The sequence below is a fragment of the Vidua chalybeata genome, chromosome 25, assembly GCF_026979565.1.
Source record: "Vidua chalybeata isolate OUT-0048 chromosome 25, bVidCha1 merged haplotype, whole genome shotgun sequence".
Taxonomy (NCBI): Eukaryota; Metazoa; Chordata; class Aves; order Passeriformes; family Viduidae; genus Vidua; species Vidua chalybeata.
Genome location: NC_071554.1, coordinates 1,380,455 through 1,403,727, shown reverse-complemented (window position 1 = coordinate 1,403,727; position 23,273 = coordinate 1,380,455). Strand labels below are relative to the sequence as shown.

Below are 23,273 nucleotides of genomic sequence, written 5' to 3'. Positions count from 1 at the left end.
CCCATTGTGCCAAACTCTGTCCCCATCGTGCCAAACTCTGTCCCCATTGTGCCAAACTGTTCCCATCGTGCCAAAATCTGTCCCCATAGTGCCAAATCCTGTCACCATCGTGCCAAACTCTGTCCCCATCGTGCCAAACTCTGTCCCCATTGTGCCAAACTGTTCCCATTGTGCCAAACTCTGTCCCCATCGTGCCAAACTCTGTCCCCATTGTGCCAAACTGTTCCCATTGTGCCAAACTCTGTCCCCATCGTGCCAAACTCTGTCCCCATTGTGCCAAACTGTTCCCATCGTGCCAAAATCTGTCCCCATAGTGCCAAATCCTGTCACCATCGTGCCAAACTCTGTTCCCATCGTGCCAAACTGTTCCCATTGTGCCAAAATCTGCCACCATTGTGCCAAGCTCTGTCCCCATCGTGCCAAACCCTGTCATCATTGTGCCAAGCTCTGTCACCATTGTGCCAAACTCTGTCACCATTGTGCCAAATCCTGTCCCCATCGTGCCAAATCCTGTCACCCTCGTGCCAGACTCTGTCCCCATCGTGCCAAACCCTGTCCCCGTTGTGCCAAACTCTGTCCCCATCGTGCCAAACTCTGTCCCCGTCATGCCAAACCCTCTGTCACCACCCCGCCCATCCTAGCCACGGGCTCACCTGAGCGGGGCGGAGACCTGCCCTCATCCCTCTGCTCCATATTAATGAGCCCCTTCCTCCTCCTCCTCCTCCTCCTCCTCCTCCTCCTCCTCCTCCTCCTCCTCCTCCTCTTTCCCCGGCTCTCCCGGTGTCCCGGAGCGCTGCGAGTCGGGGCGGCCGGCGCTCGGTGCCAGCCGCGCTCGGTGCCAGCCGCGCTCGGTGCCAGCCGCGCTCGGTGCCAGCCCGGCTCGCCATGGCCCGTGCCACCCTCGTGTCGCAGCTCTGCCTCCTGCTCCAAGCCTCCTGCCTCTGCCTGGCCCAGCTCGTAAGTGCCGCGCTCGATTCCCGGGATGGAGCGGGGACGCACAGGGGACATTCCCCATCGCCGCTCCCTCGCAGTGCTGAGCACTTTGGGTTTATCCCCCCAGCACTTTCCCCTTGTTTTTTTTTTTTTTCCCAGGAATGCCCCCCCTGGGAGGGTGGGAACAGCCACAGCCTCGACCCGCGGGAGATTTCTCCGCGCGGGAAGTGCGGACTTGGAAATTCGGGGATTGTTGGCTAAACGAGTTTAGTTTGATTTTTTCCCCCTGGAGCAGCAGTGGTGGGGGGCTCTGTCTTTCCCTCTGGATTTTCTGGGAAATTTGCTCCTGCTTTCCTGGGATCCGGACTGAGCAGGGCTGGGGGGGGGGGGGGGCTCTGACTCTCCCGGGGTGGTCCCAGGACTCCTGGGGGCTGTCGGGGGGGGTCCCCCTGGAATCCCCAGACTCACCCAGGGGCAGGAGAAAATGGATCTGGAAAAAGGGAAGGTGAGCCCTGGAGAGGGGCAAGCAGTGGCATTCCACCTGGGAAAACTCTCCTTGCCTTACAGCTGCAAAAAAAAAATTTTAAAAAAAATCAGATTTTAGAGGTTTTGGGAAATTTTTCCATGTGGTTCCTGAGCTGCCTGTTGGAAACCGGGGGACAACTCCTTCCTAAAATTCCCCCCCCTCCCTGGGATCCCCGTGGGCTTGCAGGGCAGGAGCAAGGGGGATGTGGGAATTTCGGGAACAAGGAACCCTTTGGAATTCGTTCCTTGGGCAGGACAAAGGTGCCATTCAGGGAGATCCCAGGGATGGGGACTCGCTCCCTGCCGGGCTCAGGGATTGACCCAAGGTGGAGCCGGGGCTCTCCTGTTGTGTGCACGAACCAGCAGCACCTCTCACCCCTGTAGATTTACATTTATTCCTACGTTTATTCCTTATATTTATAATTTTTTTTTAATTAATCCAGCCTGGGAGGCTGGAGGAGCTGCAGGAGTGCAGCCCAGCCACCGTCTGCTTCCCATTTCCAGGAACACCAGGGCTTCAGTCTGCAGGGCTGGAATCTTTTCCCCCTGAACTCCCTGGTAGGATAACAGAGGTTTCTTTGCCGAGTCCTGTGCAAACCTCAAAGCCAGCACCGGGCTCTGGGAGCTTCCCTGAATGGAGCTTTTGTCCAGAGCCCGGGAGCAGAGCCAGCCTGGCCCAGGGAGAGCTCACACAGAGGGGCTGGGGGTCCCCACCTCATCCTGGGGTTTTGGGGCACCTAAATCAGAAATCCCGGGATGATAAAAGGGGGCTTTGGAAGCGCTGCCGTCACCCCATGGACAGCCTGCTCTGTGGGGGCAGGAGCTCTGGGAGTGGCAGGGGAAGGGGGAGCAGAAATGGGGTAAAAATGTCATCCCATGGAGATCCTGCTCCATCAGGGCAGGAGATCCTCGGACACCAGGGAAAGGGGGAGTAGAAATGGGGTGAAAATGTCATTCCATGGAGATTCTGCTCTGTGGGAGATCCTTGGACACCAGGGAAAGGAGGAGCAAAAATGGGGTGAAAATGTCATTCCGTGGAGATCCTGCTCCATCAGGGCAGGAGATCCTTGGATACCAGGGAAAGAGGGAGCAAAAATGGGGTGAAAATGTCATTCCGTGGAGATCCTTCTCCATCAGGGCAGGAGATCCTCGGACACTGGGAGCAGAAATGGGGTAAAAATGTCATTCCATGGAGATTCTGCTCCATCAGGGCAGGAGATCCTCGGACATTGGGAGCAGAAATGGGGTAAAAATGTCATCCCGTGGAGATCCTGCTCTATCAGGGCAGGAGATCCTCGGACACTGGGAGCAGAAATGGGGTAAAAATGCTGCCATCACCCCACGGAGACCCTGCTCTGTTCCCCATGGACACCAGGGCAGGAGATGGGAGAAATGAGATAAAAACTGGGCAGGGAGCGAGGAGCTGGAGGCGCCAGCGTGAGAAATCCTGGATTTCCCCATCCATGCCCTTGCTGGGGGATCCACAGGAGGGGCAGAGCTCTGACCCCTCCGGGGGTCTAAGCCACATTCCCCACACATCTCGGGCTCCTTCCTGACGTGGATCCCATCCCTTTTTCCCCCATAGCGAGGGCCACCAGGAGAGCCTGGCCCAGCAGGGCCCCCCGGTCCCCCAGGAGTGCCGGGAGCCGATGGCATCGACGTGAGTGATGGGCCAGGGGAGGCAGGCAGGGAGGGAGGGAGGGGACACGCAGCACAAAAGGGACATTGTGAGTGGCACAGGGCCGGGGGTGCCTCTCCGTGCCGTTCCCACTCCTGATTTAGGGCAGACAGAGCAGCCCCAGCTCTGCTGGTGGCAGCTGCTGCCCCAAATCCGGCTCCATCCGCAGCCCGGGAGTTCGGGGTGGGATTGTTTTTTTTTTTTTTTTTTTTGGGGGGGGGAATGCAGGGCGGGGAGGTTGGGGTGAGGTGGGGGATGCTCCAAAGGGTTGGGGCAGGGAGCACCCCAGAGGTGCCCAGTGAAGGGGGGACCTGGGTGAGGTGGGGGACAGAGACATCCCAGTGGGGTTCCTGCAGAGGGATGTGGTGGGGGATTGTGGCTCTGGATCCTCCACGGGTTGTGGGATGAGGGCCCGGACAGAGGGGAGCCCTGTGAGGCAGCAGAAAGTGCCCTTTCTCCAGGATGTGGTGTTATTTTAGTGTTATTTATACCCAGAGCAGCCACAGCGCTTCAGAAAACCCAGAACAACCCTCGCAAAACCCTCACAAAATCCCAGAAAAACCCTCACAAAAGCCCCCTCAGAAAACCCCGTCAAACCCTCACAAAACCCCAGCAAAACCCTCACAAAATCCCAGGAAAACCTGCACAGAAGCCCCCTCAGAAAACCCCATCAAACCCTCACAAAACCCCATCAAACCCTCACAAAATCCCAGAAAAACCCTCACAAAATCCCACTTCACAAACCCCAGCACAACCCTCACAAACCCCAGTAAAACCTTCACAAAAGCCCCCTCAGAAAACCCCATCAAACCCACAGAAAACCCCAACAAACCCTCACAAAACCCCACTTCACAAACCCCAGTAAAACCCTCACAAAATCCCAGTAAAACCCTCACAAAAACCCCCTCAGAAAACCCCGCCAAACCCTCACAAAATCCCAGTAAAACCCTCACAAAACCCCATCAATCCCTCAGAAAACCCCGTCAAACCCTCACAAACCCCAGTAAAACCCTCACAAAAGCCCCCTCAGAAAACCCCCTCAGAAAACCCTCACAAAACCCCAGCACAACCCTCACAAAATCCCACTTCAAAAACCCCAGCACAACCCTCACAAACCCCAGTAAAACCCTCACAAAAACCCCCTCAGAAAACCCCGTCAAACCCTCACAAAACCCCATCAATCCCTCAGAAAACCCCGTCAAACCCTCACAAACCCCAGTAAAACCCTCACAAAAGCCCCCTCAGAAAACCCCCTCAGAAAACCCTCACAAAACCCCAGCACAACCCTCACAAAACCCCACTTCACAAACCCCAGTAAAACCCTCACAAAACCCCAGTAGAACCCTCACAAAAACCCCCTCAGAAAACCCCGTCAAACACTCACAAAACCCCATCAATCCCTCACAAAACCCTGTCAAACCCTCACAAACCCCAGTAAAACCCTCACAAAACCCCAGTAGAACCCTCACAAAAACCCCCTCAGAAAACCCCATCAAACCCTCACAAAACCCCACTTCACAAACCCCAGTAAAACCCTCACAAAATCCCAGAAAAACCCTCACAAAAACCCCCTCAGAAAACCCCGTCAAACCCTCACAAAACCCCAGCACAACCCTCACAAAATCCCAGTAAAACCCTCACAAAAGCCCCTCAGAAAACCCCATCAAACCCTCAGAAAACCCCATCAAACCCTCACAAAACCCCACTTCACAAACCCCAGTAAAACCCTCACAAAACCCCAGTAGAACCCTCACAAAAACCCCCTCAGAAAACCCCATCAAACCCTCACAAAACCCCACTTCACAAACCCCAGTAAAACCCTCACAAAATCCCAGTAAAACCCTCACAAAAGCCCCTCAGAAAACCCCATCAAACCCTCAGAAAACCCCATCAAACCCTCACAAAACCCCACTTCACAAACCCCAGTAAAACCCTCACAAAATCCCAGAAAAACCCTCACAAAAACCCCCTCAGAAAACCCCGTCAAACCCTCACAAAACCCCAGCACAACCCTCACAAAATCCCAGTAAAACCCTCACAAAAGCCCCTCAGAAAACCCCATCAAACCCTCAGAAAACCCCATCAAACCCTCACAAAACCCCACTTCACAAACCCCAGTAAAACCCTCACAAAACCCCAGTAGAACCCTCACAAAAACCCCCTCAGAAAACCCCATCAAACCCTCACAAAACCCCACTTCACAAACCCCAGTAAAACCCTCACAAAATCCCAGTAAAACCCTCACAAAAGCCCCTCAGAAAACCCCATCAAACCCTCAGAAAACCCCATCAAACCCTCACAAAACCCCACTTCACAAACCCCAGTAAAACCCTCACAAAACCCCAGTAGAACCCTCTCAAAAACCCCCTCAGAAACCCCAAAAAACCCTAGTACAACCTTCACCAATTCCCCCTCACAAAACCCCAACTCAACCCTCACAAAAGCCCAATAAAACCCTCACAAAACCCCAATAAACCCCTGACAAACCCCAAAAAACCCTAACAAAACCCCAGTAAAACCCTCACAAAACCCCAATAAACCCCTGACAAACCCCAAAAAATCCTCAGAAAACCCCAATAAAACCCTCACAAAGCTCCAGCTCAACCCTCAGAAAACCCCGCTTCACAAACCCCAATAAACCCCTGACAAACCCCAAAAAACTCTCACAAAACCCCAATAAACCCTGACAAACCCCAAAAAATCCTCAGAAAACTCCAGCACAACCCTCTTTTCCCAACCCCGGCCCCATCCATTCCTGCCTTTGGGATCCAGCAGCTCCCTCCTGTCTGAGGAGCGGGACAGGGATCGGGATCCCGGGATGAGCTTTGTGGGATCGGGATCCCTGGATGGGCTCTGTGGGATCGGGATATTTGGGATGAGCTCTGTGGGATCGGGATCCCCAGAATGGGCTCTGTGGGATCGGGATCCCCGGGATGGGCTCTGTGGGACAGGGATGGGCTCTGTGGGATCGGGATCCCCAGAATGGGCTCTGTGGGACAGGGATGGGCTCTGTGGGATCGGGATCCCCGGGATGGGCTCTGTGGGATCGGGATCCCCGGGATGGGCTCTGTGGGACAGGGATGGGCTCTGTGGGATTGGGATCCCCGGGATGGGCTCTGTGGGACAGGGATGGGCTCTGTGGGATCGGGATCCCCGGGATGGGCTCTGTGGGACAGGGATGGGCTCTGTGGGATCGGGATCCCCGGGATGGGCTCTGTGGGATCGGGATCCCCGGGATGGGCTCTGTGGGGTGCCCGGTCCCTTTCCCACCTCCTCCCCTTTCCCCAGGGTGACAAAGGCCCTGTAGGATCTGCCGGCTCCCCGGTGAGTACCCACCCCATCCCTCAGCCTGGCGGTGATCCCGCTCCTTCCACGGGGGCCTCGTTCCAGCCTGATCCCGATTTTTCATTTTTCCAGGGTGTCAAGGGCGAGCCTGGAGCCCCTGGTCCGGATGGACGCCCAGGGAAGGCGGGCATTGATGTGAGAGCTGCCCCCTGTCCCCTCGTGTGTGGGGTCACAGCAAACTGCTCCTGTCCCCAGGGTCGGCCCCACACAAAAACGTGCCCAAATCCCTTTGGGCAGGAGCTGAAAGCACCTCGGGAATCCCAAAGGAGCTCGGGAAGAGCTTTTGCCACCCTTTTCCACCTTTGGGATCCCAGCAGAGCTCAGGAAGAGCTTCTGCCACTCCTGCCCATCTCTGGAATCCCAAAAGAGCTTCTGCCACCCCCTCCCACCTTGGAATCCCAAAGGAGCTTCTGCCACTCCTTCCCACTTTGGGAATCCCAAAAGAGCTTCTGCCACTCCTTCCCATCTCTGGAATCCCAAAAGAGCTTCTGCCATTCCTTCCCACTTTGGGAATCCCAAAAGAGCTTCTGCCACTCCTTCCCACTTTGGGAATCCCAAAAGAGCTTCTGCCACTCCTTCCCACCTTGGGAATCCCAAAAGAGCTTCTGCCACTCCTTCCCATCTCTGGAATCCCAAAAGAGCTTCTGCCATTCCTTCCCACTTTGGGAATCCCAAAAGAGCTTCTGCCACTCCTTCCCACCTTGGGAATCCCAAAAGAGCTTCTGCCACCCTTTTCCACCTTGGGAATCCCAGAAGAGCTTGGAATTGCTTCTTCCACCCCTTCCCACCTCTGGAATCCCAGCAGAGCTCCTGTTGTTTCCTCCGGAATAAATCGGAAGCAATTCCGTGTCCCGCACTTCCTTGGCACCCATGAGGTGGCAGCGGTGACTTTGCCACCGTCCCCTCCTTGGCACAGCCTGGCAGAGGTGGTGGCAGGAAGGGGACGGGGCCGCCACCCCGGGGCCTGTCCCCGGTGCCCTGGGTGGGGTCTCAGGGGTGTGTGATGGGTGCCTGGCGAGGTCTGGGTGAGTCCCTGCCCCGTGCCGGGGATAAAAGCGGGATCAGGGACGGGTGGAGAGCAGGAGGAATGGGAATAACTCGCTGGGTCTCTTCCCTTGCAGGGCCTGACGGGAGCCAAAGGGGAGCCAGGAGCCATTGGCAGGCCAGGAGTCAAAGTGAGTGAGGGGCAGCCCCGGCTCCCTCCTTCCCGAATTCCCACCTTCCCGAATTCCCACCTTCCCAAATTCCCACCTTCCCGAATTCCCTCCTTCCCAGGATCCCACCTTCCCGAATTCCCACCTTCCCGAATTCCCACCTTCCCGAATTCCCTCCTTCCCAGGATCCCACCTTCCCAAATTCCCTCCTTCCCACGTTTTCTCCTTCCCAGGCTCCCACCTTCCCAAATTCCTACCTTCCTAAGCTCCCGCCTTACCAAATTCCCACTTCCTAAATTCCCACCTTCCTAAATTCCCTCCTTCCCAAATTTCCTCCTTCCCAAATTCCCACCTTCCTGAATTTCCACCTTCCTAAATTCTCACCTTCCTAAATTCCCACCTTCCCGAATTCCCACCTTCCTAAATTCCCTCCTTCCCAAGTTTCCTCCTTCCCGAATTCCCACCTTCCTAAATTCCCACCTTCCCGAATTCCCACCTTCCTAAATTCCCTCCTTCCCAAGTTTCCTCCTTCCCAAATTCCCACTTCCTAAATTCCTACCTTCCTAAATTCACACCTTCCTAAATTCCCACCTTCCCACGTTTTCTCCTTCCCAGGCTCCCACCTTCCTGAATTCCCACCTTCCTGAATTCCCACCTTCCCAAATTCCCACCTTCCCATTTTCCCACATTCCCAAGCTCCCACCTTCCCAAATTCCCACCTTCCTAAATTCCCACCTTCCCACATTTTCTCCTTCCCAGGCTCCCACCTTCCCAAATTCCTACCTTGCCATATTTCCACCTTTCCAAGCATCCCACCTTCCCAATTTCCAACTTCCCACCTCCCCAAATTCCCACCTTTCCAAGTACTCACCTTCCCAGGCTCCCCCTTCCCCCCCCCCAGCCCCAGCCTGGGGCCATCCCCAGGGATCCATGGGATCCATGGATGCAGGATCTGCCTGATGGAGTTTTTGGCCCTGAGGCTGCATCCAGGGAGGGGGAATTGGAGCAGCTGCCGGAGCAGATCCTCCCTTTCCAGCTCCTGACTCTCCTCTTGTGTCCCGGCAGGGCCAGCCCGGACTCCCAGGGCCACCAGGGCTCCCTGTGAGTATCTGCTGCTCCCATGGGTGGGGTGGGCACCCCCCGAGTCCCCCCTGCTCCATCCTTGGTGGTGGGGTGGGAATCGCCCTCCTTGGAGCAGGAATTCTGGAGGATTTGGGGAATTTGAAGCAATTGCCATTTTCTTTTTTGCCACAGGGCCCATCACTGCCAGGACCCCCTGTAAGTGGCACCCTGGGGCTGGGAGGGGTGGCCTGGGATCCTGCTTGGAATTGTGCACGAGGAGCTCAAACCTCAGCACCCCCAGAGGGGAGGAATCAGGGTGGGGCCTCTCTCATTCCATGAATTTCTCTCCCTTCTCCCTTTAGGGGCTTCCCGGCCAGGTTGGACTTCCCGGGGAGATCGGAGTGCTGGGAGCCAAGGTGAGGAGCCAGGAGGGGACAGGGAAGAACCTCCCCTCCCTCCACCAGGAGCAGCTTCTGTGCCCTCCTGGGATAGCCAGGGATGACCCTAAAACAAAGGTTCCCCTGGTGCCATCACCCCGGGCACGTCCCCATTCCTGCTGGGACGTCCTGGCTCTCCACCTCCCCTCCTCATCCCAAATCCTCCTTCTTTCCTAGGGCAACCCCGGCCCCGACGGCCCGAGGGGTCCCCCCGGTCCTCCAGGGAAACCCGTGAGTATCTCCCAACCCCCCTCCAGGAGGGAGAAGCTCATCCCAGGGATTTGGGCTGGAATTCGGGCTCTGGCTCTCACCTCCCACCCCCATTCCTTGTTTCCTGCTCCTGTAAAAACCATCCCGGCGGAAAATCCTGGAATGTTGATGGTTTCCTTCCCTGCAGGGGCTCCCGGGACACCTCCAAGGCCTGGAAGGCAGCGCTGATTTCCTGGTGAGAGCTGCCATGACCTTGTCCCCTGCTGTCACCAGGGTGTCCCCCCGTGTCCCACGACCCCTCCCTCCCTCTCTTCCCAGTTGCCTCCAGGTCATTCCCAACTCATCCTTGTCCTTCCTCTCCTCCCAGTGCCCCACCAGCTGCCCCCCAGGTCCCAAAGGCCCCCAGGGACTGCAGGGACTGAAGGTAAGCAAGTCCTGGAGCTGCCATGGGGTGGGGAAAAACGGGAATTGTCACCTCCAGGATGTGGTGGAGTGAAGGATCCTTCTCTGGGATCTCTGGAGCACCAGGACAGGGAGGTCTGGAGGAAAAGGTGCTGTGGGAAAGGTCCCTGAGGGTCTCCAGCCCCTCTCCTGGGGGTGGCACCCTGTACCAAAGCCCCAACCCCAGCTCAGGGTGTCACCTGTGGGATTCTGAACCTCCCTCAAAATGTCCTCAGTGGGATTTTGAGCCCATCAGTGTTCCCACTGGGATTCTGAACCTCCCTCAAAATGTCCCCAGTGGGATTCTGACCCCATTGATGTCACCTGTGGGATTCTGAACCTCCCTCAAAATGTCCCCAGTGGGATTTTGACCCCATTGATGTCACCTGTGGGATTCTGAACCTCCCTCAAAATGTCCCCAGTGGGATTTTGACCCCATTGATGTCACCTGTGGGATTCTGAACCTCCCTCAAAATGTCCCCAGTGGGATTTTGAGCCCATTCCATGTCACCTGTGGGATTCTGAACCTCCCTCAAAATGTCCCCAGTGGGATTTTGAGCCCATTCCATGTCACCTGTGGGATTCTGAACCACCCAATGTCCTCAGTGGGATTTTGAGCCCCTCAAATGTCCCTATTGGGATTCTGAAGCCCTTCCGAGTCCCCATTGGGATTCTGAGCCCCTCAAATGTCCCCAGTGGGATTTTGAGCCCCACAGTGTTCCCTTTGGGATTCTGAGCCCCCCCCCCATTGGAATTCTGAGCCCCTCAAATGTCCCTATTGGGATTCTGAGCCCATTCCATGTCCCCAGTGGGATTTTGAGCCCCGCAGTGTTCCCATTTGGATTCTGAGCCCCTCAAACGTCCCTATTGGGATTCTGAGCCCCTTCCATGTCCCCAGTGGGATTTTGAGCCCCTCAATGTTCCCAGTGGGATTCTGAGCCCATTCCATGTTCCCCGTGGGATTCTGAGCCCATTCCATGTTCCCCGTGGGATTCTGAGCCCATTCCATGTTCCCAGTGGGATTCTGAGCCCCACCAGGTCCCCATCGGGCACCCCAGGGTGGGATGTGGTGGCAGGGTGGCTCTGTGGGACGCGGCCCCCGGGATGGTGCCACCACCCTGCAGCCGTGCCGGGGATTTTCCTCACGGATTTCCTCTCCCCCCGCAGGGACACAGAGGCCGCCCCGGCGCCCTCGGAGAGCCCGGCAAGCCGGGAGAGGCGGTGAGTGTTCCAGCAGGATCCCAGATGGATCCCAGCTGGATCCCAGCCAGATCCCTTCAGGATCACAGCCAGATCCCAGCAGGATCCCAGCCAGATCCCTTCAGGATCACAGCCAGATCCCAGCAGGATCTCAGCAGGATCTCAGATGTATTCCAGCAGGATCCCAGCCAGATCCCAGCCAGATCCCAGCCAGATCCCAGCCAGATCCCTTCAGGATCACAGCCAGATCCCAGCAGGATCCTAGCAGAATCTCAGCCGTATTCCAGCAGGATCCCAGCCAGATCCCAGCCGGATCCCTTCAGGATCCCAGGAGGATCCCAGCCAGATCTCAGCAGGATCTCAGCCAGATCCCAGCCAGATCCCTTCAGGATCACAGCCAGATCCCAGCAGGATCCCTTCAGGATCCCAGCAGGATCTCAGCCATATTCCAGCAGGATCCCAGCTGGATCCCTTCAGGATCCCAGCAGGATCTCAGCCATATTCCAGCAGGATCCCAGCTGGATCCCAGCAGGATCCCAGCCAGATCCCTTCAGGATCCCAGCAGGATCCCAGCAGGATCTCAGCAGGATCTCAGCAGGATCTCAGCCATATTCCAGCAGGATCCCAGCTGGATCCCAGCAGGATCCCAGCCAGATCCCTTCAGGATCCCTTCAGGATCCCAGCAGGATCCCAGCAGGATCTCAGCAGGATCTCAGCCATATTCCAGCAGGATCCCTTCAGGATCCCAGCAGGATCTCAGCCATATTCCAGCAGGATCCCAGCAGGATCTCAGCAGGATCTCAGCCATATTCCAGCAGGATCCCAGCTGGATCCCAGCTGGATCCCGGCAGGATCGCGGCAGGATCCAGGCGTGGCCGCCCCTGTGGGGCTGGATCCAGGGAAGGAGTTTTGGGAAGGGAAAGGAAGAAGGGAGGAAAGAGGAAAACGGAAATGGCGGGACTGGGAGACCAGGGCGGCTCCTGGGCAGGGCCACCTGTCCCCGTCCCTGCCAGGTGCCAGGTGGGGCTGTGCTGTCCCCAGGCTGCTTCGTGTCCCCTCTCCCTCCAACATTCCCTTTTCTCTCCATTCCCAGGGCCCCAAGGGGGACGTTGGTGCCTCTGGAGAACAAGGAATCCCGGGCCCTCCGGTAAATCCTTTACTCCTCTCTTCCTCTGTCCCCCACGTGCTGCAGGAACTGGGGGTGGCCTCTTTGTCCTTGTCCCCAGACACCAGGGAGGTGACACCGGCCTGTCCCCGCTCCATCCCATCCCTGTCCCAGCCATGGATGCCACCACCTCTCCCTCTGGAGAGCTCCAGGGCTGTTCCCAGGGATAATTTGGGATAAATCCCCGCTGTCCCCTCAGTCCCCCTTGCCCCGGGGTGGGGGGAATTAAAGCCACAGGAATTCTCGGAGCACTTTGAAGATGAAAAGCAATTACCGGGCTGAGCCCTCCAGGCCAGGAAAGGGCAAAACTGCTTTGAAGCCAAGAGCTCTGGCCCAGGGAAGTGGCTGCAGTTTGGGCCCTCTGGAGTTATGGAATTGACAGCTGGAAAAGCACCTGGTGGGGGGGCTCTGGAATTAGGAGGGCCTGGAATTCCTCGTGTTTGGCAAGGCTGGTGGATTTTGGGTTTTGCTGTAATTGCTGCATCGCCCTGGGCTGCTCCTGGTTTTTTTTTTTTTGTTTTTTTTTTTTTTCCCAGCTAAATTGGCTGTGGTTTCCTTCCCTGCAGGGACCTCAGGGCCTCAGGGGCTATCCTGGCATGGCAGGACCCAAGGGGGAGACGGTGAGTGCGGGTGGCATCCCCTGCCTGGGGGCTCCACGTCCCACCCAGCCCGTCCCCAGCAGCGTCCCTGCCGCGCTGGGGTGCCGGGATGGCTTTGGGGTGGGAACTGACCTTTCCACGCTCTTTTTTCCAGGGCCCTGCTGGCTACAAGGGCATGGTCGGGAGCGTCGGAGCCGCCGGGCGGCCGGTGGGTGCCCCCTCAGCCCTGGGCGCTCTGGGATCCCGCCGTGCCCTGCTCAATCCTGCTTTTCCTCTCTCCTCCAGGGCAGGGAAGGCCCCAAGGGACCGCCTGGGGACCCTGGTGACAAGGGGGAGCTGGTAGGTGACCCCCCCCCCCCCACCCAGTGGCAGTGTCCCCTTTTCCCCAGCTTGGCACCGTTCCCACACGGAAGGGGATGTGTGCATCTCCAGCTCCCAGCTCTGCGCCCTGCGCCAGCAGGACACTGACACTTGTCCCCTCCTGCCCCAGGGTGGCCGTGGCATCAGGGGACCCCAGGGTGACGTCGGCCCCAAGGGGGAGAATGTGAGTACAGCCCTGCCTGGGCAGAGCCCCTTGTCCCTGGCTGTGCCACCACCACGTGTCCTTGTCCCCTCCAGCACACACCTGGAATGTTCCTTTCCCCTCCCCACTTTTTTTTTTTTTTGTTTGTTTGTTTGGTTGGTTTTTTTTGTCCCCACCGTGAGCCTTCGAGTCCCTTCGAGGTGTCCCGTGGGTGACCCTTCCCCCTTTTCAGGGTCTCCCGGGCATCGACGGCAAGGATGGCACCCCAGGTATCCCAGGAGTGAAGGTGAGGGAATGCCACCCGCTGGCAACAGCGGGAATGGCAAAGGGAACAGCGTCCTGGCCACGGGCTCCAGGGCAGCGTCCCCCCCTCGGGCAGGAGCCCCCTGCCCACCTGTGGGCACCCCGCTCCTGGTGACACCCCCTCTGTCCCTCGCAGGGTGGCACAGGACAGGCGGGACGCCCGGGAACGCCGGGACACCGGGGACAAGCTGTGAGTGCAGGACCCCCCAGCCTGTCCCCTGAGGGGTGACACCCCGTGCCAGCACCCTGAGGGGACACTGAGCTGTGCCCTGAGGGGTGACACCCCGTGCCAGCACCCTGAGGGGACACTGAGCTGTGCCCTGAGGGGTGACACCCCGTGCCAGCACCCTGAGGGGACACTGAGCTGTGCCCTGAGGGGTGACACCCCTCTGCCAGCACCCTGAGGGGACACTGAGCTGTGCCCAGGGCTTGATCCCAGCTTTGTTTCCTCAGGGATTGCCGGGCCAGCCGGGAAGCAAAGGTGGCCCGGGTGACAAGGTGGGTGACACCTCTGGAGCATCCCCCCCCCCCGCTGCTCTTGTCCCCTCCCTGTCCCAGCTGTCCTTCCCTGTCCCACCCTATCCCCACTGTCCTTGCTGTCCCTGCTGTCCCCTCCCTGTCCCCGCTGTCCCCTCCCTATCCCCACTGTCCCTGCTGTCCCCGCTGTCCCCGCTGCCCCCTCCCTATCCCCACTGTCCCTGCTGTCCCCACCTGTCCCTGTTGTCCCCCCCTATCCCCACTGTCCCTGCTGTCCCCACCTGTCCCTGTTGTCCCCCCCTATCCCCACTGTCCCTGCTGTCCCCACCTGTCCCTGTTGTCCCTCCCTATCCCCACTGTCCCCCCCATCCCCACTGTCCCTCCCTATCCCCACTGTCCCTGCTGTCCCCCCCTGTCCCTGTTGTCCCCCCCTGTCCCCGCTGTCCCCCCCTGTCCCCTCTGACCTCCCTCTCCCTTCACAGGGTGAAGCGGGTCCTCGGGGCCACCCCGGTGTCACCGGTGCCCCGGGGCAGCTTGTAAGTACCGAGATGTCGCCGTGTCCCTCCCGGGGACAGCCTCGGGGCTGATCTCTCTCTCTCTCTTTTTTTTTTTTTTTTTTTTTTTTCCCCTTTTTTCCCCCCGTTTCCCGCAAGCTAAAAGCGGAATCGGGCACTTCATCCCCACCCCGCTCCTCCCGGCACCGCCGCTCCCCGCGGTGGCGACAAGGACAGGGCCACCCCTCCCTCGGGGGAGGACAAGGAGCGCAGCACGCCGCTGAATCCCTTCTTCCGTGGGCTTTTCTTTCCCGTTCTTAGGGCGAGCCCGGACCTCGGGGCGAGCAGGGCCCGCAGGGTGTCCCCGGGCCGAAGGTGAGCTGGGGACACCGCGGGGGGAGGTGGCCGTGCCAGGGGAGGGGGCTGGCCCTGACCGCGCTCCTCTCCCGGCTGTCCGCAGGGTGACAGGGGCGAGCGTGGCCTCGTGGGGCCCCCCGGCGAGCAGGGCAGAGCGGTGAGTTGTCCCCAAAGCCGGGGAGTTGTCCCCAAAGCCGGGGAGTTGTCCCCAAAGCCGGGGAGCTGTCCCCAAAGCCGGGGAGTTGTCCCCAAAGCCGGGCTGGGGCATGGGGGATGCTCTGAGCTGTCCCTAAATCTGGTGAGTTCTCCCCAAAGCTGTGCTGGGACACGGGACATGCTCTGAGTTGTCCCCAAATCCAAGCTGGGACACAGGACATGCTCTGAGTTGTCCCTAAATCTGGTAAATTCTCCTCAAAGCCGATGAATTGTCCCCAAATCCACTCTGGGACACGGAACATGCTCTAAATTGTCCCCAAAGCCAGGGTGGGACACAGAGAATGCTCTGAGTTGTCCCCAAAGCCGGGCTGGGACATGAGGGATGCTCTGAGCTGTCCCTAAATCTGGTGAGTTCTCCCCAAAGCTGTGCTGGGACACAGGACATGCTCTGAGTTGTCCCCAGAGCCACTCTGGGACACAGGAGATGCTCTAAATTGTCCCCAAAGCCAGGGTGGGGACACAGGGAATGCTCTGAGTTGTCCCCAAACTAGCATTAGGAGATGCTCTAAATTGTCCCCAAAATCAGGGTGAGACACAGGGAATGCTCTGAGTTGTCCCCAAAGATGATGAGTTGTCCCCAAATCTACTCTGGGACACAGGACATGCTCTGAGTTGTCCCCAAAGCCAGGGTGGGGACACAGGGAATGCTCTGAGTTGTCCCCAGATCCAGGCTGGCACACGAGGGACGCTCAGCCCCGGGCTGGGGGATTCCAAGCCTGGATTTGGGATCAGCAGGACACAGCCAGACCTCCCCCTTTGATCCGGGGTCAGTCCCATGCCCGTCCTGCTGCTGAGGGATTAGGGACATCCTGCTGCTCAGGGATTAATGGGAACCCCAGCTGGGACAGGAATTTCCTCCTGTCCCAGGAGAGCCCAGCCCCTCTCCAGAGCTTTCCTTCACTGGGAAAAAACAGCCAAAAACCTGATTTGTGGTGCTTTTCCTGGGGACAGGAATCCATCCCTGGAAGATCACTGCTCTTGCCACGGCTTCTCCACGGTTTTGTGCCCTGTGTCCCCTCAGAGCTGGGATTTAGGGAAGGTTGGGATCAGCTGGAGGATGGGGAGCTGCCTTGGGGACAATTCCCTGATGGGGAAAACTCTTTCCATTGTCTCCTCTCACTCATTTCCCCATATTCCTTGGATTTCCAGGGGCCAAAGGGTGAGCAGGGCCCACCAGGCATCCCAGGACCCCAAGGCTTGCCTGGAGTCAAAGGAGACAAGGTGACAGCCCTGGGGACAGCAAGGTGGCTTCTTGGGGACACTGCTCTGAGCTGGGCTGATCCCACTTTTTCCTTTTCCACAGGGCTCTCCAGGGAAAACCGGCCCCAAAGGCAGCATTGTGAGTACATCCCAGGCTGTGGCAGGGGTTCAACAGAGCTGGGTTTAACAGAGCTGGGTTTAACAAACACTGGCTCTAGGCACCTTCTCCATGAATTCTCCCCTCATTTGGGAATGTTCCCATCTCTCCTTGCCTTTCTTTTAGGGAGATCCCGGTGTCCACGGCCTGGCAGGGCTCAAGGGAGAGAAGGTGAGTGCTTCCAGAGGATTCCTCCTGCCTGGCGTTAAATCCCAGCTCCAGCCCTAAATTCCTGCTGTCTCCTCATCGCCTTTCCCGTGTCCTCTGTCCCCAGGGGGAGTCAGGAGAGCCAGGACCCAAGGGACAGGTGAGAGATGGGGTTTGGGACCCCCCACAACTTGGGGGGATTTGTGGGATCCTCCTGGCTGAGGTGCTGAGGGAATATTTTCCCTGGAGATGGGAGCCAGTGACCACGATCAGCCCTGGATTGAGGCTCAGCTCCTCTTTTTGGGGTTAAACCCTGCATTCAGACTCAGTTCTGGGCTCAGCACCAGATTCAGCCCCAGCCCCAGTTTGGGATCCAGCCCTGGATTCAGACCCAGCCCCAATTTTTGGGATCCAACCCTGGATTCAGCCCCAGCCCCAATTTTTGGGATCCAGCCCCAATTTTTGGGATCCAACCCTGAGTTCAGCCCCAGCCCCAATTTTTGGGATCCAGCCCTGGATTCAGCCCCAGGCCCATTTGGGATCCAACCCCAATTTTTGGGATCCAACCCCAATTTTTGGGATCCGAGCCTGGATTCAGCCCCAGCCCCAATTTTTGGGATCCAGCCCTGGATTCAGCCCCAGGCCCATTTGGGATCCAACCCCAATTTTTGGGATTGAGCCCTGGGCTCAGCCCCAGCCCCAATTTTTGGGATCCAACCCCAATTTTTGGGATCCAACCCTGGGTTCAGCCCCAGCCCCAATTTTTGGGATTGAGCCCTGGGTTCAGCCCCAGCCCCAATTTTTGGGATCCAGCCCTGGGTTCAGCCCCAGCCCCATTTGGGATCCAGCCCTGCCTGTGGTTTTTGGGAGATTTTGGGCTCTCGGGGTGCAGCCCCCGTGCTCAGCACAGCCTGAGCCCCTCCTGCCCCTCTCCATCCCTCCTCCAGCACGGCATCCAGGGAGACCTCGGCTTTCCCGGCCCCTCGGGGGACGCAGGAGCACCGGGAATTCGGGGCTATCCCGGCCCGCCCGGCCCACGGGGGCTGGTGGGGGAGCGCGGAGTGCCGGGAATGCCGGGCCCGCGGGGCACAGCCGTGAGTATCCCGATCCCGCATCCCTCCTCACCCTCCCCGTGCCCTCGGCTGCTCCAGCTCGGCAGGAATTGCCTCTCCTTCCCACCCAGCTCCTCTGGGAACGCGCCGCTGCTCCACTCAGGAGCAGGGATCCCGCCTTCCCGGGGGAGGAATTCCGTCTTTCCCGCTGTGCGCGGCATCCAAAAACCGTCCCTGTATAAACCAGCCGGCAGCAGGGATTTGCGGGTTGGGATTTTTCCCTAAAAAACTCATTTTGGACTGGAATGCCACGAGCACGGAGCGAGCTGAGCGTGGAGCACTTGGACTGGGACAGAGCGGGGAAGAGCAGGGTGGGAAGGTGACCTGGGATGCAGGGAGGGGATCGGGATTGGGATTTGGGCTGGGAGGGGCTCTGGGAGGGGACAGAAGGAGCGGAATTCCCTTCCTGGCAGGGCCGGGACGCTGGCGACCAGCACATCGTGGACGTGGTGCTGAAGATGCTGCAAGGTGAGGCTGGGGCAGGGGCCACCACATCCCATGGATCCCATGGATCCCACCCCATGGATCCCACCCCATGGATCCCACCCTGTGGATCCCATGGTTCCCATCCCATGGATCCCACCCCGTGGATCCCTTCATATGGATCCTACCCCATGGATGCCATAGATCCCACCCCATGGATCTCATGGATCCCATCCCATGGGTCCCACCCCATGGATCCCATGGTTTCCATCCTGTGGATTCCATCCCATGGATCCCACCCCATGGATCCTTTTATATGGATCCTACCCCATGGATCCCACCCCATGGATCCCTTCCCATAGATCCCACCCTATGGATCCCATGGTTTCCATCCTGTGGATTCCATCCCATGGATCCTGTGGATCCCATCCCGTGGATCCCACCCCATGGATCCTACCCCATGGATCCCATGGTTTCCATCCTGTGGATTCCATCCCATGGATCCTGTGGATCCCATCCCACGGATCCCACCCCATGGATCCCACCCCATGGATCCCTTCCTATGGATCCCACCCCATGGATCCCACCCCGTGGATCCCTTCCCATAGATCCCACCCTATGGATCCCATGGTTTCCATCCTGTGGATTCCATCCAATGGATCCCACCCCATGGATCCCACCCCATGGATCCCACCCCATGGATCCCATGGTTTCGGTTTCCATCCTGTGGATCCCATCCCATGGACACCACCCCATGGATCCTACGGATCCCTTTGTAGGGATCCCATGGATCCACCCCATGGATCCCACCCCATGGATCCCACCCCATGGATCCCTTCATATGGAACCCACCCCATGGATCCCGTGGATCCCACCCCATGGATCCCATGGATCCCACCCCATGGATCCCACCCCATGGATCCCGTGGATCCCACCCCGTGGACCCCGTGGATCCCATCCCGGCCCCTCTCTGCCCCACAGAGCAGCTGGCAGAGGTGGCCGTGAGCGCCAAGAGAGCCGCCCTGGGCGGGGTCGGGGCCATGGGACCCCCCGGCCCCCCCGGCCCCCCAGGGCCCCCCGGTGAGCAGGGCCCCCACGGCCCCATGGGAGCCCGCGGTGTCCCCGGAATCCTGGGAGCTGCCGGGCAGATCGGGAACGTCGGAGCCAAAGGTGGGTGCTGGTGGCGCGGTGCCAGGCGCAAACCCCGCTGGGGTGGCACTGCCGCGCTTGTCCCCGTCCCTGACGGCCCGTCCAGCCTTTCCATGGATTCCTTCCCTCCTTTTCACACCCGCAGGGAAGAGAGGAGAGAAGGGCGAGCGAGGAGAGGTCGGCCGTGGCCACCCGGGAATGCCAGGTCCTCCAGGGATCCCAGGTGAGACCAGGTGTCCCCTGCCCTGACACGGCCACGTGGCCTTTGTCACCTCGGGGTGATGAGCCCAGCGCGGGCCGGGGACCGTCTGATCCATCCCACAAAACCTGCACAGGTTCATCCCACAAAACCTGCCCAGGTTCATCCTGTAAATTTTCCCAGGTTCATCCCACAAAACCTGCCCAGGGTTCATCCCGTAAATTTTCCCAGATTCATCCCACAAAACCTACCCAGGGTTCATCCTGTAAATTTACCCAGGTTCATCCCACAAAACCTGCCCAGGGTTCATCCTGTAAATTTACCCAGGTTCATCCCACAAAACCTGCCCAGGGTTCATCCTGTAAATTTTTCCAGGTTTATCCCGCAAAACCTGCCCAGGTTCATCCTGTCAATTTTCCCAGGTTCATCCCACAAAACCTGCCCAAGCTCATCCCACAAAACCTCAGCTTCATCCCACAAAACCTGCCCAGGGTTCATCCTGTAAATTTTTCCAGGTTTATCCCACAAAACCTGCCCAGGGTTCATCCTGTAAATTTTTCCAGGTTTATCCCGCAAAACCTGCCCAGGGTTCATCCTGTAAATTTTTCCAGGTTCATCCCGCAAAACCTGCCCAGGTTCATCCTGTAAATTTTTCCAGGTTTATCCCGCAAAACCTGCCCAGGGTTCATCCTGTAAATTTTTCCAGTTTTATCCCGCAAAACCTGCCCAGGGTTCATCCTGTAAATTTTTCCAGGTTCATCCCGCAAAACCTGCCCAAGCTCATCCCACAAAACCTGCCCAGGTTATTCTTGTAAATTTTCCCAGATTTATCCCACAAAACCTGCCCAGGGTTCATCCTGTAAATTTTCCCAAATTTATCCCACAAAACCTGCCCAGGTTAATCTTGTAAATTTTCCCAGATTCATCCCACAAAACCTGCCCAGGTTCATCCTGTAAATTTTTCCAGGTTCATCCCGCAAAACCTGCCCAAGCTCATCCCACAAAACCTGCCCAGGTTCATCCTGTCAGTTTTCCCAAATTCATCCCACAAAACCTGCCCAGGTTCATCCTGTCAGTTTTCCCAAATTCATCCCACAAAACCTGCCCAAGCTCATCCCACAAAACCTCAGCTTCATCCCACAAAACCTGCCCAGGGTTCATCCTGTCAATTTTTCCAGGTTTATCCCACAAAACCTGCCCAGGTTCATCCTGTCAGTTTTCCCAGGTTTATCCCGCAAAACCTGCACAAGCTCATCCCACAAAACCTCAGCTTCATCCCACAAAACCTGCCCAGGGTTCATCCTGTAAATTTTCCCAGGTTCATCCCACCTGGACCATCCTTCCCTTCCTTCTTCCTCATCTCTGCCGCCTCTTTCCCTCTCTCTGAAATTGCTCTGCCCGAACCCCCAAACCTCACCAGCAACATTCCCAAACACCCCAATCCCTATTTCTCAGGGAAAAAATCCCTATTTCTCAGGGAATAAATCCCTATTTCTTGGGGAAAAGCCCAATTTTTTGGGGAAAAGCCCTATTTATCGGGAAAAATCCCAATTTCTCAGGAAGAAATCCCGATTTCTAGGGGAAAATCCCTAATTCTTGGGGAAAATCCTGATTTCCCAGGAAAAATCCCGATTTCTCCAGAAAAATCCCGAATTCTCAGGGAAAATCCTCGTTTCTTGGGAAAAATCCCTATTTCCCAGGAAAAATAGCGATTTCTCGGGAAAAATCCTGGTTTCTCAGGAAAAATCCCTATTTCTCGGGAAAAATCCTGATTTTTTCGGGAAAATTTGGATTTCTTGGGAATAAATCCCTATTTCCCAGGAAAAATCCCAATTTTGCAGGAAAATTCCCTATTTCTCCGGGCAAATCTGGATTTCTCGGGGAATAAATCCCTATTTCCTGGGAAAAATCATGATTTCTCAGGAAAATCCCCTATTTCTTGGGAAAAATACTGATTTCTCGGGAAAATTCCCTATTTCTTGGGAAAAATCCGGATTTCTCGGGAAAAACCCCTATTTCTTGGGAAAAATCCCGATTTCTCGGGAAAAATACTGATTTCTTGGGAAAAATCCGGATTTCTTGGGAAAAATCCCTATTTTTTTGCGAAAATCCCCTATTTCCCGGGAAAAATCTTGATTTCTCGGGAAAATTCCCTATTTCTTGGGAAAAATCCCGATTTCTCGGGAAAAATACTGATTTCTTGGGAAAATCCCCTATTTCTTGGGAAAAATACTGATTTGTCAGGAAAAATCCCCAATTTCTCAGGAAAAACCCCCTATTTCTTGGGAAAAATCCCCTATTTCTTGGGAAAAATCTGGATTTCTTGGGAAAAATCCCCTATTTCTCGGGAAAAATCCGGATTTCTCGGGGAATAAACCCCTATTTCTCCGGGAAAACCCGGATTTCTCGGTCAACAAATCCCGACTCCTGGCGTTGACGCTCGGCACCGCCAACCGCCGCAAAACTCCCCTCGCAGGTCTCCCGGGCATCCCTGGGCACGCTGTGGATGGCAAGGCGGGCGAGCGGGGCGCGCCGGGCACGCCGGGCTCGCCGGGCAGGCCGGGATCGCCGGGGCCACCGGGGCTAGCGGGGTTCTGCGAGCCGGCCGCGTGCCTGGGCGCCTCGGCGTACGCGGCCGCGCGCCTGCCGGAGCCGGGCGCCGTCAAGGGCCCCCCGTACTGAGCGATCCCCGCTCCCGACGCTGCAATCCCACAGGGAGCAGCTTCCAGGGTTTCCCAGTTCTTGGGAGTGCTGGAATGACGGCGGGCGCGGGGAAAAAGCCGGCCCTGAAAGGTTGGTTTTTTTTTGGGGGATAAAGGGTGTTGGCGACGCCCCGAGCGCTGTTTCCGTCCGTGGGCGTTCGAATCCGCTCCCCGCGCCCCTTCCCCCCCAAAAAAAAAAAAAAAAAAAAAAAAATTGGAGTAAATTTTATAATTCCCTGTGATGTTTGAAGGAGCTGGTGGGAATTCCCTTTTTAGCCTTCCCTTTTTTTAAACTGGAATTTTTAAAGCCCCCTCAACCCAACTCGTGGTTTGGTTATTTGAGAGGATTCCCAGCTCCAACTTGGTCGCTCCCAGAGCTGTAAATCTTTGTAAAATAGGGATAAAAATAGGGATATTTTATAATTGTGATGAGGAAAACACCAACTTTTGGAAAAACTGGACAATAAAACCAAGCTGGATTCTTAAGAACTGGAATGATGCGTGGATTTCTTTGGATCAAAGCAAGGCCGTGGTGGGGTGGAGAATTTTGAGGGTTGAAGTTGGGGACTGGGATGAAGTTGGGAAGAGGGATGAACTCCTACATCCCGTAAGGAAGCAGCTTGGATGCCATTCCACAGAGATTGAAACCCAAATTTGGAGAAGGAACAGCTGGAAAACATCCAACCCTGTCCTGAATCCCAAAAATCCCTGTGGGGAGAGGGGAAGGAGCGGCCCTGGCTGAGCCTCGCTTTCCGGGGAGATCCATCCCGATCTTTTTCCCTGGGATTCCCGCTGAATTCCCGCTGAATTCCCATTTTCCAACCCCTCCGCTCCAGCTGTGCCGCACATCTGGGGCACATCCCAGCTCTTCCTGGCTTTTTCTCCCCACGAGAGGGAGCTGCCAGCCCGTGGAATTCGCTCTTCCAGCCTGGGATATTCCCAATAAACTCGGCTTTCCTTCTGAAGGGGCTGCAGCATCCCCCGGGACCGGGCTGAGCGGGGGGAAAAGGGGAGAATTCCCTTCCTTTGACTCTTTCCCACTTTTGGGATGGACATGGAAGGGCT

The 23,273-nt window shown here is 57.2% G+C and overlaps 1 protein-coding gene across 1 annotated transcript; it reads left to right on the top strand.

Annotated features, from left to right (window-relative positions):
• Positions 1-811: 811 nt before the first annotated feature.
• COL9A2 (collagen type IX alpha 2 chain) lies at positions 812-22,697 on the top strand. Its single transcript, XM_053964343.1, has 32 exons — positions 812-957; positions 3,044-3,118; positions 6,425-6,460; positions 6,554-6,616; positions 7,603-7,656; positions 8,701-8,736; positions 8,890-8,913; positions 9,060-9,113; positions 9,312-9,365; positions 9,532-9,579; positions 9,712-9,768; positions 10,953-11,006; positions 12,079-12,132; positions 12,717-12,770; positions 12,904-12,957; positions 13,035-13,088; positions 13,240-13,293; positions 13,505-13,558; positions 13,712-13,765; positions 14,029-14,073; positions 14,535-14,588; positions 14,868-14,921; positions 15,007-15,060; positions 16,269-16,340; positions 16,423-16,458; positions 16,603-16,647; positions 16,751-16,783; positions 17,571-17,717; positions 18,149-18,203; positions 19,140-19,328; positions 19,453-19,530; positions 21,983-22,697. Exons 1-32 carry the CDS (start codon positions 886-888, stop codon positions 22,186-22,188), a joined length of 2,073 nt encoding a protein of 690 aa, XP_053820318.1. The 5' UTR covers positions 812-885; the 3' UTR covers positions 22,189-22,697.
• Positions 22,698-23,273: the final 576 nt, after the last annotated feature.

Bases quoted from the DNA above. Each gene is read 5' to 3' on its own strand.
- COL9A2 (XM_053964343.1), top strand. From the start codon at position 886: ATGGCCCGTGCCACCCTCGTGTCGCAGCTCTGCCTCCTGCTCCAAGCC. The intron at 9,769-10,952 runs GTAAGCAAGTCC...CTCCCCCCGCAG, and splicing joins AGGGACTGCAGGGACTGAAG to GGACACAGAGGCCGCCCCGG. The intron at 12,958-13,034 runs GTGGGTGCCCCC...TCTCTCCTCCAG, and splicing joins TCGGAGCCGCCGGGCGGCCG to GGCAGGGAAGGCCCCAAGGG.